General features: G+C 40.8%; 1 protein-coding gene across 4 annotated transcripts in view; it reads left to right on the forward strand.

Moving 5' to 3' along the window:
* The window catches only part of cyth1a (cytohesin 1a), a 38,882-nt gene that overhangs the window by 11,092 nt on the left and 13,812 nt on the right, over positions 1–13,978 (forward strand). Inside the window, exon 1 of one of the 4 annotated variants that reach the window (XM_006791396.3) lies at positions 3,848–4,099. The exons of 2 other annotated variants lie outside the window; for them this stretch is intronic. In XM_006791396.3, coding sequence (XP_006791459.1) covers positions 4,072–4,099 — 28 coding nt within the window. In that variant the 5' untranslated portion in view covers positions 3,848–4,071. Of the gene's footprint in view, positions 1–3,847; positions 4,100–8,906; positions 9,179–13,978 lie in introns of those variants that run through there. One more of the 4 variants, XM_035907932.2, reaches the window with a different exon arrangement.

Below are 13,978 nucleotides of genomic sequence, written 5' to 3' on the forward strand. Positions count from 1 at the left end.
CATGTGTTCATTACACTCAGCTGAGGGCACCTTTAAAACCACAAGCTTTTTTGAGACTCGCACTTGCAATCACGCTTTAATCCACATTCTTAACATAGCACCGTAAGACTGAACAACAGCTATTTCACAATACGAGCCAGACTTGTGTGAGGTCAGAACATTCCTAGAGGTTAGAGAGCTACAGTCACCATATGTAGACTTAGAGGGTGATACCAGAAAGCTGTCAGAAAAAGCTTTGCTACAAATCCAACACAGCCTGATTTATATACAATGTGTCACATAAGCCCTGTGAGGTGTGTCCTGCATGTACATCTTGCAAACTGCTGCATAAAATGTAATCTTATGCCTGCGGCAATAACGCATGCGTGGGATATCTAGAAATGATAAATAATTAAGCAGTGTTAAAGTAAATGTTTACCTTTGCTGTAGCAGCACTGTTACAGACACCATGCAGTTTGTTGGACAAAGCCAACAACTTCACACAAACTTACTGACATGAAGACAAATTAATATTGTCTTATGGTCGTCATACATACATGCTCTAAATAATATATTAATAAAATTGTAATAAAAAGATATCCTCAGTAATTAAAGCATCATATTTTTTCTTTAAAACATTTCTAACAAAAAATACATTCTGGAAAAAGTAAAAGATGCGGCTTTATAAAAAAAAAATGCTGGAGAGCGGTTAAAAATCCTTTATAAAAAACTTATGTGTCATATCATCAACACCAATTCATATAAATCTTATTGCATTTACTGGAAAATAATATTGTGTTACACAGGTGAACCTAGTTTCCCCATTTGGTTGTGGCTGACCTCATAGTTGAGACTTTTATAGGTCATAGTTAAAGGTTTTGCGGTAATGGTATTTTAATTTTAAAACTGAAAAAAAGAACTAACGTCCTACAGATTCTAAGACGAGCAGACCTTTGTCTATTTGAGGAATTTCTCTTTTCCTTTGAAACTCAAAATCTGCTGCACCTTTTAGCACAGACCTTGTTCTTTTTTGGTCTTGATTTAAAGTTTGCATAAATCCTCCATTTATCTGCTGATCCGTTCTACTTTAGCTCGTTCAGGAAGCTGTGGATAACTGTAATCTTCATGTGTCTATGTCATCTCATAATCTTTTCATTTAAAGGTCAGGCAGCTGCCTGAGTGCTCTTGTTCTGGGTCCTTGAGCACAGATTTACAGCATTGCTTGGGGGAATGGATGCACTTCTAACAATGAATTGAAACTTTGTGTGCACGGGGGTCGCTACACACAGGCTGCATTGTCAGCTGTTGAGTTTGCGCGACACAGCTGAGGCATTCATGGGTCACAGAATGAAGTTGAGATCCCCCCTAAATAAAGATTCAGTGCAGACTGTAGCACTTTACCGTAGTCTTCTTAGTAGCTGTGTCCTGATTCCTGGCTCGGTGCTCAGAATCTTTTTAAAATGCAGCTGGACAGCTCATACACATTTTTCTACCGTACGTCAGATAAACAAAACAGATAAGCTGTTTTCTCCCCTTACCTGGCCTCTGTCATTGGCTGTGAGCGGAGCATTCCTCTTGGCTCTCAGGTATTCATCGACAGGCAAGGACAGGCTCAATCCTCTGCTATCTGACAGCAGTATGGCTGTGCAGGTGTTATACAAACAGAAGACTAATTTATTCACTTTCAACAGGGGGCTGTAAATCCCTCATAGTTCTCCCTAAAATATCTCTCTACTAGGAAAAAACGACCTTTCAACAAACCTTTGATCAGCCTTTGATCACAGGGGGGGAAAAGGTGAAGGTCATGACATCAAATCTCTAAAGCTGCATTAGGCACAAACATTCTGGTGAGTATCACCAAGATGTAGCCAAACCTGTTTCATCGTTACTGGTAGGCCCCTGCATTGTTGTGGTGTAATCATAAGAGTGCAATGAAAATCAGCTGTTTTTCAGAATCACTCAATCATCCCCAATAATAATAACAACAACAACAACAAAAAGATTATACAGGATAATGTGGGAAATAAATCCAGAGCCATTAAAGCACTAGACTGAAACATTTTGATTTATTTGTTTATTTATTGCAATAATATCATGTGGGAATAGGCTGTGCATCGAGTTCGAATATCCAACAGGTGTTCACAAGTGTTTGTCTGTGCAGGTGTTGTTGCTATTTTCTAAAGAACGGTTTAACATTTGTTTCTGAGGTAAACGTCCGACTGCACACACACGTCTACTCTCGGCGGATGTGGTGAATCAAAAGCCTTAAAAAGAGCAAGATCAGCAGCAGTAAACTGCTCTGCCTCGGTGAGTCTAACTCACTCCCTGCCCCCACTCAAACCCCAGCAACACGTGTGTGTGTGTGCGTGTGTGGGAGAGAGCCGAAGGCAACAGGGTGGCAACACGGTGGGGCAGACGCGTCATAGGGCACGTTCGCTGCGCTCTAATCAGTTTGCATAATCAGGACACAGAGATAGGTAACGAATTCCTTTCAAAATAAGAGTCTCACTTACAATAACAAAGTCCAGTATATGACAACTACTCACACCTACCTTACTTTTTGTAAGTAAGTAAAATTTATTTATATAGCACTTTTCACAGATAAAAATCACATAGTGCTTCACAATAAAGAGAAAGAAAATGAAAAAGAATGGAAATACAACAAATAACAATGTAAAACAGTAAAATACAACATAAAACAACAAATTAGTTGAAATCTTGTCTTCAGCTGCCTTTTAAAAGAATCAATGTAGTCTGTACAGCATAAAACCAGTGGAAGAGAATTCCACAACCTTGGTGCCACTGCCTGAAAGGCCTGATCTCCATGAGTTTTAAATCCAGCGCGTGAGGCCACCAGCAGTCTCTGAGCTGATGACCTTAGAGCTTGGTGGTGGAATGTGGTTTCAGCAGGTCAAATATATACTGGGGAGCTTGACCATGTAGGGCCCTAAAGGTTAAAACTAAAATTTTAAAATGAAACCTAAAACTTACAGGCAACCAGTGAAGGGAGGCCAAAACTGGAGTGATATGAGATCTTCTGTTGGTGCCTGTTAAGAGTTGTGCTACAGCTGCACAGTCTGAAGACTATGCAAAGCTGATTTGTTAAAACAAGTAAAAAGACCATTGCAGTAATCCAAACGGGTCGTTTATGCTGAAGAACTGAATCATCTAAAAATGTAATATGTACATTATATATTTATATGCACATGTATATAGTTATATATTTGTTTATTTTTTCTCACCTACTCACTGGCATCGTAAAGACACAAATCAAAACTGTTGTATAAAACATAAACCTGTAGGATCCTGCAGGATAAGCCTAATTTGAAAAAAAAAAAGAAAAAGAAAGTTATGTGCTGAAAGTTATGGTCTGATTATACCAGCACCAACACATATGCAAACAGGAGTTTTGAGCTCTGCAAATTGGTATACTTCTCCAAGTTTATGTGGCAACGCTGCAGGGCAATTCCAAACTAATAACAGACAGTTATTCTTTGAAATTATTTGGATGTGAGGATGACGGGGATTTAGCCAGTTGAACGCTTGTTTGGGTGCCACAATGTCTTGAGTCAGTCTCATTATACACCTCAATATTCAAATCAATATAAAGTTCTTGTAATTTAAGAGTAGTGTTTTCTTGAATTTATATTAAGTTTTGTACTGTCCTGAAGATAACTGGTTTGGCTAATGGTGCCTTTATGAATACCAAATCACAGAAAGAGTCGAAACAACAAAAAATTGTAACTGTGTAATCCAAATAAAGTTTTTTGGAAACATTCTTTAAAACGTGTTTTAATTTGAAAGGCACAACCGGAAGCGCTCCTCTGTGCTGAGCCTGCTCCTCTTGCTACTTTCTCGCTCTCAGGAGCAAAAGCTGGTTGGTCAAAGTCCGTCACTTCAAACCACTCCCTTGAGTCGTGGACCGAAACAGTCTTGTTTTAGGCTAGAAGTCAATCCTCGGAGTAACTTTTAACTCGCCAATTGAGAGTTGAACAGTCAATAAAGCTGTCGTTAATTGTATTCGGCGAAAGGTTTGACTCTCGGAAATCTTCTAGAAACTTTTCGGACTCGAAACCTTGAGGCACAGACATCATGGTGTTAAAGTCGGAAGACGGCGTAGGTGAGTGAGCTACTCAGGGAGCGACGCTTTACTTCGTGTGAAAGTAATTTAAATGGCACCACATGGCCTTTAAAATATACATATATATCGGAGATAATAACTTGACGGTATGAAAATGGAAAATCTCAGTGGACTGTAACTGTCCTTGGCCTTGTTGACATTGTTTATTCTCCTATTGTTGCTTTGCTGCTTGTGTAAGCGCGGCACTTTTCTGAGCCTTATATAGCAAAAAAAAAAAAAAGACAAATAAAAAATATGTATACACAATCATTTGGGTTTTTTTTAAGTCTATTTTTGTTTATCCATATCATATTGACTGATCCTTTTCTACAAAATTCAGCACATTACCACATATTTGTACACTGAATCAAAGAGCTGGCTGTATTTTCACATTTAATTTTGAGCAGTGCTGTGTCAACATTATCAAGCACTTTAGTAGTAACACTCTGTAGACTTAATGCTGACTCTAACACGGTCACAGTAAATATCGTCGGTGTCATTTTTCACTGAATACTCAGCAACAGGTGTGAGAGCAGACCGCGCACTCCTCCAACAAGCTTTACATGAGTCATACTTCATCATTCCTGCCTTTGGATGGGCCACCTTTAGTTGAAATTATGCCAGAGAAGCCTTGCTAACTGTTGCAAATTACATTTGTGGCTGTAATTCCTTTACATCAGTTTGATGATGTGCAGTCATAATGAGCCAGTGTGTAGCCTTTGGTGTGAGACAGAAAGCCTTTGTTGCTGAGCATCATTCTTTCATCTTTTCTCTTTGACTTGGTTAGCCTGGCAGCATTAATCAGGAACTTTGCCTTGCGTCACTAATAATCCTGTTAGAGAACAGTGGCTGATCCTGTTATATGCTGCTGCTCCTTTATTGTTCTTGGGAACTTGCACACTTTGCCCCCCTCTCTCTTTTCCTTCCATAGCCTTGGCTCAACCTGGCTGGCACACACAGCTGCATTGTTTTTTGGAGGCAGCGAGATGAGAGAGAGGTCCATTCGATTTCTTTTGAGTCCATTTGTCTCTGCCACTTAGCGGTGGGTGGTCTGGGAAATTAAAGTAGTTGTCACTAATGGTTCCCTAATGAGTGGCGCTGAGAGCTCTAATGGGGCCTCTGGTACGTTGTACCCTCCCTGGCACTAATGCCCCCGTGGTTTGATAATCTTCATCATCTCGCCATAATCATATTTTAGCTCTCTTTCTGCATCAGTTGCAGCGCTCCTTTCCACTCAGACCATCGTTCACTCTGCGTTGTTAGTGCTGAAATGGAAAATGTGTTTAGAGCAGAGAGCACTAGTGAGGTGTTGTTGAAAGTCTGTTTGGTAGCTCAGCAGCACTTGGTTGGCTGTTTTCGCTGATGTTGATAGTGATCTCGCAACTGAAAGAGGAGAGAAAATGAAGGGTGTGCAGATTTTAAACTATGACCTGTCACATGAATATTGCAATGGTTTCATGAGAGTCTGTGCTGAACAAACATTTTTTTCTTTCTAATTAGTCAAGGCAAGGGGGGAAAAAAGTTTGTTTTGGATGAGCCTAATTAAATAGGTGGAATGGAAAGATGTGGAGAGTTTGGAGCCAACTGTTGATTGTCATTTACCTGCATTGTTATTATGGTCAACTACAACTGACTTTCTAGTTGGTACTGGGCTTTGTCTTCATGTGACATCATGTGACGCACATCATGATTTCATAACATCATGATGGCGAGCTATGATTAGTTGGGGAAGTCTGTCATGTCTTGCGGTCAGGTCGTTATTATAATCCCAGATAAATGAAGTCCTATCGTCCTTTTAAAAATTTCGCAGATTAATCAAGAAAAGTGTTGTGGTTCTAGTCCACATTTCGTGACATCTTGTCATGATGCTGCCTGTCAGAATGACAGGAGGTTGTGAGGACAGAGTGCAGATAAGGGTGTAGCAAGACTTTAACTGCTGTTTTCACTTCCTTCTCGGTTTCTCAGAAAGAAATGTGTCAAGTTCTCTTTTTTTTCTTTATTCTTTCTCTAGGAGTGGAAATTACACTGCAATCTCAAAGCTTAGCAGCTTATTATTCCTCGCCTCTCTCAAAGTTACTGACTTTTAGTGACACTCAGCTTCGTCTGCAACAGGTAGAGACATGCCTGGAGTTGCTGTCTTATTACAGGAAGGGGGAAAAAAAGTCTGACTTCTGCTGGTAATGTGAAAGAATCCAAAATGGCGGCTGGGAGGAACTTCTTGATAGATGCCTTTCTAAAGGAGTATGCTGATTTGCCAATCAAGCAGCTGTGCAGCAGCAGCAGGGTTTGAGCTGTGACTGAGCTGTGCTTACTTGGTCTACTCCTGGTGTTTCTCCACTGTTCAGAGCACAGTGAACCAATGCCTATTTTATTCCCTTCCCAACAGGATGGGAGGGTTTCGCCGCAGTTTTCACTCCTCTGCCGATCTGTTAGAGCAGCTCACAAACAGGAAACTGAGGGTTTGATGATATGCTTGACAGGAAGAGGCATCCTACAATTTGTGTGATGGGTACATTTTTTCACTCTTCTACAGCAGAAAAAGCAAAAATAAAGGTGCTAAAAGATAAAGATTTTGGCTCTTCCAGCTTTTCCACCACATGTTTTTCAGATCATGTGTGTGTTATACTGGGAAGGCAGGATGTTGATAGTGGGAAAGCCCTGATTAGAATCAAGGCTAACGGCATCAGAGGACAAAGGCATGTATTGTGGGAAGAAATAGCACTTCCGCTTTTGAGGGAAAACACAGAGTTGCCTCCTCGGTGGCTTCTAAAAACAAGTTAATGTCAATAAAACAGAGCAGGGATTATGTAAAAAATGCTCATCTTTTGTGTTTGCTACCGTGGATTATGTCTATGTATGTGCATGCAGCTGCTATGCTGCTGTTGGGCACTCTGCATGTTTGCTTTACACTGAATCTGACGCTGACACAGTGTTTAGGGTGGCGAGCCTTGCTATACATTCTTTAGGCTCAGTTCCCACCCACTCACATCCTCGGGTCTCTACATTCCTGCACAGCAGCGTCAACAAAGCTAGCCAACCCACTGTGAACTATGTCTGCGCTGTCAGGGGAATGACGGGGTCGTTTCTGTTTGACCAGTCTTCTTTTGTGATGGCATCGACTTTTTAATGTGCCTTTTTAAAGGGTGTAAAACATCTTCTCATAACACAAAAACTCACACAAACACAAAATGCTTTGCACTTTCACCTGTTGAGAGCTCTGGAAGACAACCAAGTTGGACTACGTGAGAGGGAAAAATCCACTGAAAAGTGAAACTAGTGCTCCTCCTTAAACTGGCATTTCTTCTAATAAATGTCAGGGTGTCCTCTGATTGCAAAACAAAGCCCAGATGCAGAGAAGTCCATGAGACGATGTTTCCTCAGATCACTTGTCTGTGACCTAATTAAACCCTTTCCTCGTGTATTTATGTGCACAGTCACTATTTTCAAGTATATTAGTACAATATGGTGTGTATGTATTAAATTATTTCCCCATTAATGTCAAGAATGTTGATAAAGCAGCATATGCTTCAGGGCAGACTTTTGTCAAGTTTCCATTGGCTTCACCACAGGACTTCAGTGACCAGTAGGTGACATCTGAAGCCCCTCAAATTTAGAATTTTATTTTAAATCAATACTGATGTTTTTAGGAATTTAAAAAGAATAATAACAATAATAACAATAATAATAATAATAATAATAATGATGAGATTGGCACTGATGGCACAAGCAAAAGAAAGGGATCTGTCAGTCTTATTGCTTTCTCAAATCACTTTACATTTGTATTGCATTATGTTTTATTGGAACATTCATTAGGAGAATAACACCTTTGACTCTCCAACATAGATCATTGTAATCCTGAGGCATGCTACAAGTGAATTTACTGTTGCTATTCCACTCTTGTCTAAGATGGGATTATGTGAAAAATGGGTATAACTTCACCAGCACATGGATCCCATCCTGACAACTATCAGAAGAAGCTCAGTCACTTCGAGGCTGCAGAGTGCACTCAGCACGGCAGAGGGCTCCAGGATGACTCATTCATCTTTATACAGACATCAGACAAGCGCTCATGTCTGCTCTGTGCTGCAGACGTACCCGGGGCAAGTGTACACTCATACTGTAAAAACACACAGTGAGGAGCAGTGCTGAGAACCATTCTCTTAAAAGATCATTAGACTCAGGATAACACTCATGGCCTAGACTTAACAATAAACACATAGTCGCCTCCAGCACAGAGTCCGTTGTTAAAGTGGAGTTTGGAGGTGGTAATTTTGGAAGCATGACTGGTCAGGAGAGTGAAGAACTGGCTTGAATTGCTTACTCACTACACCAGCTCATAGTAGAATATATCCTCGCTGTCTCTGTGGGAGATGACAGCAGAGGAGGAACCAATCATCATGTAGTTATTTGGTAATTTAACTATTAATCATCATTACGAACATAAGACAGGCTGGATTTTTTTTCTTTTTCAGTCTTATGGTTCTGGGCTTTTTCATTTCATCATTCCTGATACAAATAGGGCAAATTCCCACACTTGAAAAATCTGAAATGGGGGGGGAGTAATCGGATTACTACCTGAAAAGTATTTCATCCTCTAACTAGAACTCAGCATGTTGAATTATAAGCATGGGTTGAACGTATGCCTACAGGTGTGTATGCAACATATTTTTGGGAGAAGGGGCAGCAGCTAAAGAAATGACCACCGGGTGGAGCCACCATGTTCGTCGTGGAGACAGGAAAGCATGTGGAGAGAGAGAGAAAGAGGGAGGGCGAGGAGGTGGTGAGCTAGTGAGTAAGGCTCCTTCCCAAAGAGACTGTATCAGTGGCTGTGTGCCTTGAGCCGGCTGGCAGCTGATAATTGTGCTGAAGAAATCAGGCAGTGTCTCTCTCCCTGTCCGGAGGAGCAGGACTCTTCCTTCTGTCACTTGACGTGTGGATGTTTTGAATCGCCAGAATTAAGCGGTAGAATCTGACAGGAGCCAGGACTGCTGAGCCTGTTTGTGTACAACAAGGTGGAGTGAAGAAGTGGAGTTCTTCAGAAACCCAGAAAAGTAACACTTTGGAGATTTTCTTGTTCAGGTTAGCACCAAATCTTGATGATGCTTCTGTGTTTAGCTGATTAATTAATTTCAAGGCTGTTTTCTGTTGCTTGCTGTCATGTTGCTGTCATGTGGGACTTTGGTCAGGTTTCATTGAGTCTGTGCCTGCAGTTGCACTTTGACAGTTTTTAGGGTAAAATCAATGAAGCTGGAAAAAATGCATGCTTTATAAATAAAGAAACTGCTGGGAGATGATTCATATATATGAATATTTATGTGTTTTAAATCTCCTGGCTGGCCTGTTGTGTTGACTGTATACCAGAGCTGGAGCCCCAAAACTGGGTAACAGAGTGATGTCAGCAGTGGTGAGTTTGTTGGTATGAATGAAGCCCTTTTGATGATGGATGTATGTAGAAGTTGGACTTAAACACCACATCATCAGGGGTCTGTATGGAGCACATGGGATATGTCCATTCAAGAAAATTAACAAGGATCAAGCTGGTAAAAGTAAAGGCAATTCCTTATCATCAGCCCATGTGTTTGGGCCTTGTTAAGGAATGAAGCTACTTGTCGACACAAAGAGAGAGCTGTGATCATCCCACCTCTCTTCCCACAGTTTCTGTGTTCTTCTGCCATTTGCTGTCCCACGCTTCCCTGGCTAAACACAGGGCTTCTTCTCCTGTTGTCTCTCCTCTGCCAGTCCCCCTTCACATTTCATACCAGCAGGTCAGAATGAATGGATTTGGGCCTTTTTTTTCTTATTAATCCATAACTGGTGGTCCTTTTCAGTCCGGTGTGTGGATTCGGTTTCTTTGTGTGCTCTAAAGGAGGAGGTCAGAGATGAATGATTTTTTTTTCTCCTTTTGGTGACCACATTCAAAACAGCCTTAGCTTTGTTGGTTTTGCTCTGCTTTGTTACAGACTGTCTATTCCTGTCTGTGTGTGTGTTTGCTTTTAGATATAAATGAGAGAGGGTGCCCGTGGGATTTGCTAAAGTAATGAGATTCAGTCTGAGATATGTGGATGAGATAGTCACATTTAAATCACTTTCTGTTTAAGCAGACAACAGCAAGAATCAGAAAGCTTAGAGTTATTTATTAGACTGAAAATCAGCACCATAATCGATTGTGTGTGTCCTGTGCTGAATTAATTAAACCTTATCAAGAAGTGGACTGCTTCTTTTGACCATTTGTGCTCTTATTGGTATTGGCTAGGGAGCAATTGATTGGAGCCTACGTGGCTCTTGAGGCCAGTGGCCAGGTTTTAAAGGGAGGATTGTCAGTGTAAATATAAGGTCAAATGTTGAACAGCAGCAACAGAAACCTGATGGAATGGGGGGAGAGGAGCAGGTAGATGTTGACTCGAGAAAACTGATGTTCTCAGTTCAAATAAGATCGGCTGGAATAAGAAGGGAGTGCAAAGCATAGATAGGAGTTGGTCAGACCAGAAGGATGGTGCATGAAGGAGAAAACCTGCAGACACAAACAACAACAAAACCTTGTGCAAAGAATGATTGCTGCTGACAGTGTCATTTGTTTACCTCCATCACTGTGTGCACTTCATCAAAATAAAAACAGTGATCTGTGTGTGTCTTTGCATATTCCCTCACTCAGCAAATTGTAGGTGTAAATATATTCCTGATGTCTTCATCTGCTGCTGTAAAACACCAAGACCTTATACACATCTGTCTACTAAACTGTCATTTTACTATAAAGATCACTCAGCATTAGTTTCTTCCTTACATGCAATACGTACGCATGTCTAGTATCTGTGTTGCTGGAGCAGCCTGAGTAAGGAAATTACCTAGTTAATATTTTTTCTCTTGGTCCTTGTGTGCTTGGAGGAGCTCCCTAAATTGGGTCACATCAGCAGGGAGGGGGAGCTAAAAGATCTTATGAGCACTCGGAATTCTAATTTCCGTATTTTCCAAGGAGAGTTCTTCAGTGATCTGGGTGGAAATGAGACGTCTGCTTCTTTTGCCAGGATGGCAATCAGGATGAGTATTAGTGGCTTCTGCCGCTCTGGGAGAGTGATCTATAATTGGTATCTCTCTTGATGCCACCTCCCTGGTGCGCTCTGCTGACCCAGCCTTCACTAAAAAAAATGCTTCACCCATCTAGGAAGTCTTAGATTAAAAAAGTAAGGGTGCACCGAGACAAGGTATTATTCTTATACCTGATTTGGGGCTCAAATGAAGCTTTGGGGAAACTTAAAAAAAAAACTTCTTAAGCACTTTACCTAAAGTACAGAATGTATTTGACAAGAAGTGGGATGTACCAGTTCAGGAGTAAGCGCCATGATTATTCTTGCAGAGTGCATTGAGTGTTTCAAGTCATACATTTGGGTTGAACTGCACCCAGGAGTAATGAGGGCCAGGCCACTGCAGGACAGCTCTGATTGTAATATGCCAGATTTAGCAAAAGAGCACTTGTGTCAGTACCATTAACCAATTGCTTCACACTGTCATCTTTTTCAGCAAGGTATATAAATGGAAAGCATTATCTTTGGTTTAAAATAAGATAAATTTAGTACTTTGTAATACTGACTTGGTTAAATGACCTCTGAATAGAGGTGAACACACTTTGGGAGTGACAGTTTCGTAATAATGTGCTGGAAATGACAGTCAGATGGTGTTAGTGCTGTAAAATGAAACAAAAAGCAAGTTGCAAGAGTGCTGATCATTAGTTAATATGTGGGTGTGCAATTCCATGTTACTTTTCCCTGGTCTCTCTGCATGACGGCACTATGTGCAAACACACCCCCATGTGCGTTTGCATGTAATTCCCCTAAATGACTTATTTTTCACGCATTGCAATTCCGAAAGTAGTGAGATGTGGGCGTCATGTGTTTTACTTGTGAAACAGTCTGTGGAGTCTGTGGTCATCACAGGTTCGACCCTGCCCTTTTTCCATGTGAGAGAGTAAGAATTAAGATAGATGAGGAGGCGTGGTGTGCGTGGAAGGAAATGCCTAATTTATCTCTTTTCTATAATATTGTAATGTCAACAATAAAATATGGATAGTAGGTGGTTATCACAAAGTATCTTTTAATAAGACCATTTATTTTCATTGTTCCAAAAACAAATAGTCCCTTCATTCTTCCTCTACCCTCTCTGACTCTCTTTTTAATGTCCTGCCTATTGCTGATGACAGCCACATTTCATCGGCTGTGTCAGTGCAGAGGTTTGCTGAATGCGAGCCAAGCAGTGCTCCAAGCATTTTCTTAAGTTGATGAACTCCCTCTTCATCTGCTGGTTTCTGGGAAATTACACCCACTTGGTGCCCACCTCTGAAGCAAGCATGTTTAGGGCCTTTCCCTGCTGTGCTGTGGTTATGGTTATTTTGGGTGGAGCAAGGAAGGCATTGATGGTTTCAACCACGTTGCTCCGTGATCATGCGGATTCAGATGACATGTCGGGATGCAGTGTACGTTTTGATTGCAGGATCTGGGTGCCATCGTGCATCTGTCATATGGATTTTGCACAAACTATTTTTATGTGCTCTCAAAAGAGGAAAGTGTATAAACAGTTTCCGTCCTTAAAATTATTAGTTTGCTAATTTTTTCAGTTTTCTCCTTGGAGTGAAATTATAGTCCTGTATGCAGCTCTTCTCTAATGTCAGTCCTCCTCTAAGGCCTGGAGCAATGTGGCTGTTTCATATTGGGACCTGCTGTCCTGTGCTGTGTCCTGTTCATTTTTTTAGGGTCTGCCAGGCCCCCTACCTGACATCGTGTTTCTAGAAAGACAATTGAATTTTCTTCTTTGAGATCATCCTCCCTGTTGTTATTTTTTTAGGCTGTTGAACACAAGGCCCTGCTCTGGATTTCATCATTGTGACACTAACTCATCCAGGCGATCAGGAGATAAGGTCATTAAATGCAAGGAGGGCCATATATTCTCAGACCTATCACCACTTTGTTTGTGTGTTAGGTGGTGCCTTCTTGTGCATCTGCAAGGAGGAATTGTGACCAGATTTTTAAAAAATGCACATATATTTGGGTTTGTGTCTTTGCTCAGTATCATCCTGTCAGCTCCCGCTTATAAACAAAATTCATTCAGACCCCACTGTGACTTTATATAGCAGAACGCTCTGTATGTATATGGCCGGTATGCCAGAATTACTTAAGGTGTCGAGGTTTGATGTGTGAAAGGTCAGCTTCATGTGGACTCCCATTTTCCCCCAGCTGTCTGAAAGCAAAACAGAAAGACAGCATGGCATTGTTTTGGTGCTCCTTCAGTCTGCTCTAAAGCAGTCCCTGTTTTTTAACTTCCATTGTCTATTATCCCTGTGTTAAATATTATCAGAAATTCTGGGAAATGCCATAGTTATTTACCCCAATGTCTTTAGGTTTACTTGCTTCTCTTATTAAAATAAGCATCCTCAGTTATACAGATTTCTTTCTGCTGGTTATATATTTAATGTTGGATTTTTTTTTTCTTCTTTTTTTTGCTATTTGTATGTTTGTGTCTCGTCATTTATGAGTGACGTGCTTAGGATAATTTCTGAATGTCAGTTGTGTCCTTCGATTGCTTGCGTCTCTTTTTTTTTTTTAAACCATCATCATTCCACTAACACTTTTACATGTGGTACACTGTTACCCAGTCTCATTGAATCAAGAATTTTACCTCTACAGTTATGTTGAGTCTTCTGTCCTCAGCTTTCGTCTCTTTATATCTGTTACTTTGTTAACTGCTGAAGACTGACTGAGATCAATAGTCATCCAACCTTTGACTCCCTTTAACCTTTAAACTCTGCTGAGGAAATGAAACGAGGAGGTTACAGAACAGATCTTGTGCTGAGCCACTGTAGGAACTGGAGAAATGGCCTCGCATGCCAAATAA

This window comes from Neolamprologus brichardi, chromosome 4, assembly GCF_056152115.1.
Source record: "Neolamprologus brichardi isolate AB-2024 chromosome 4, ASM5615211v1, whole genome shotgun sequence".
In the NCBI taxonomy this organism is placed as follows: Eukaryota; Metazoa; Chordata; class Actinopteri; order Cichliformes; family Cichlidae; genus Neolamprologus; species Neolamprologus brichardi.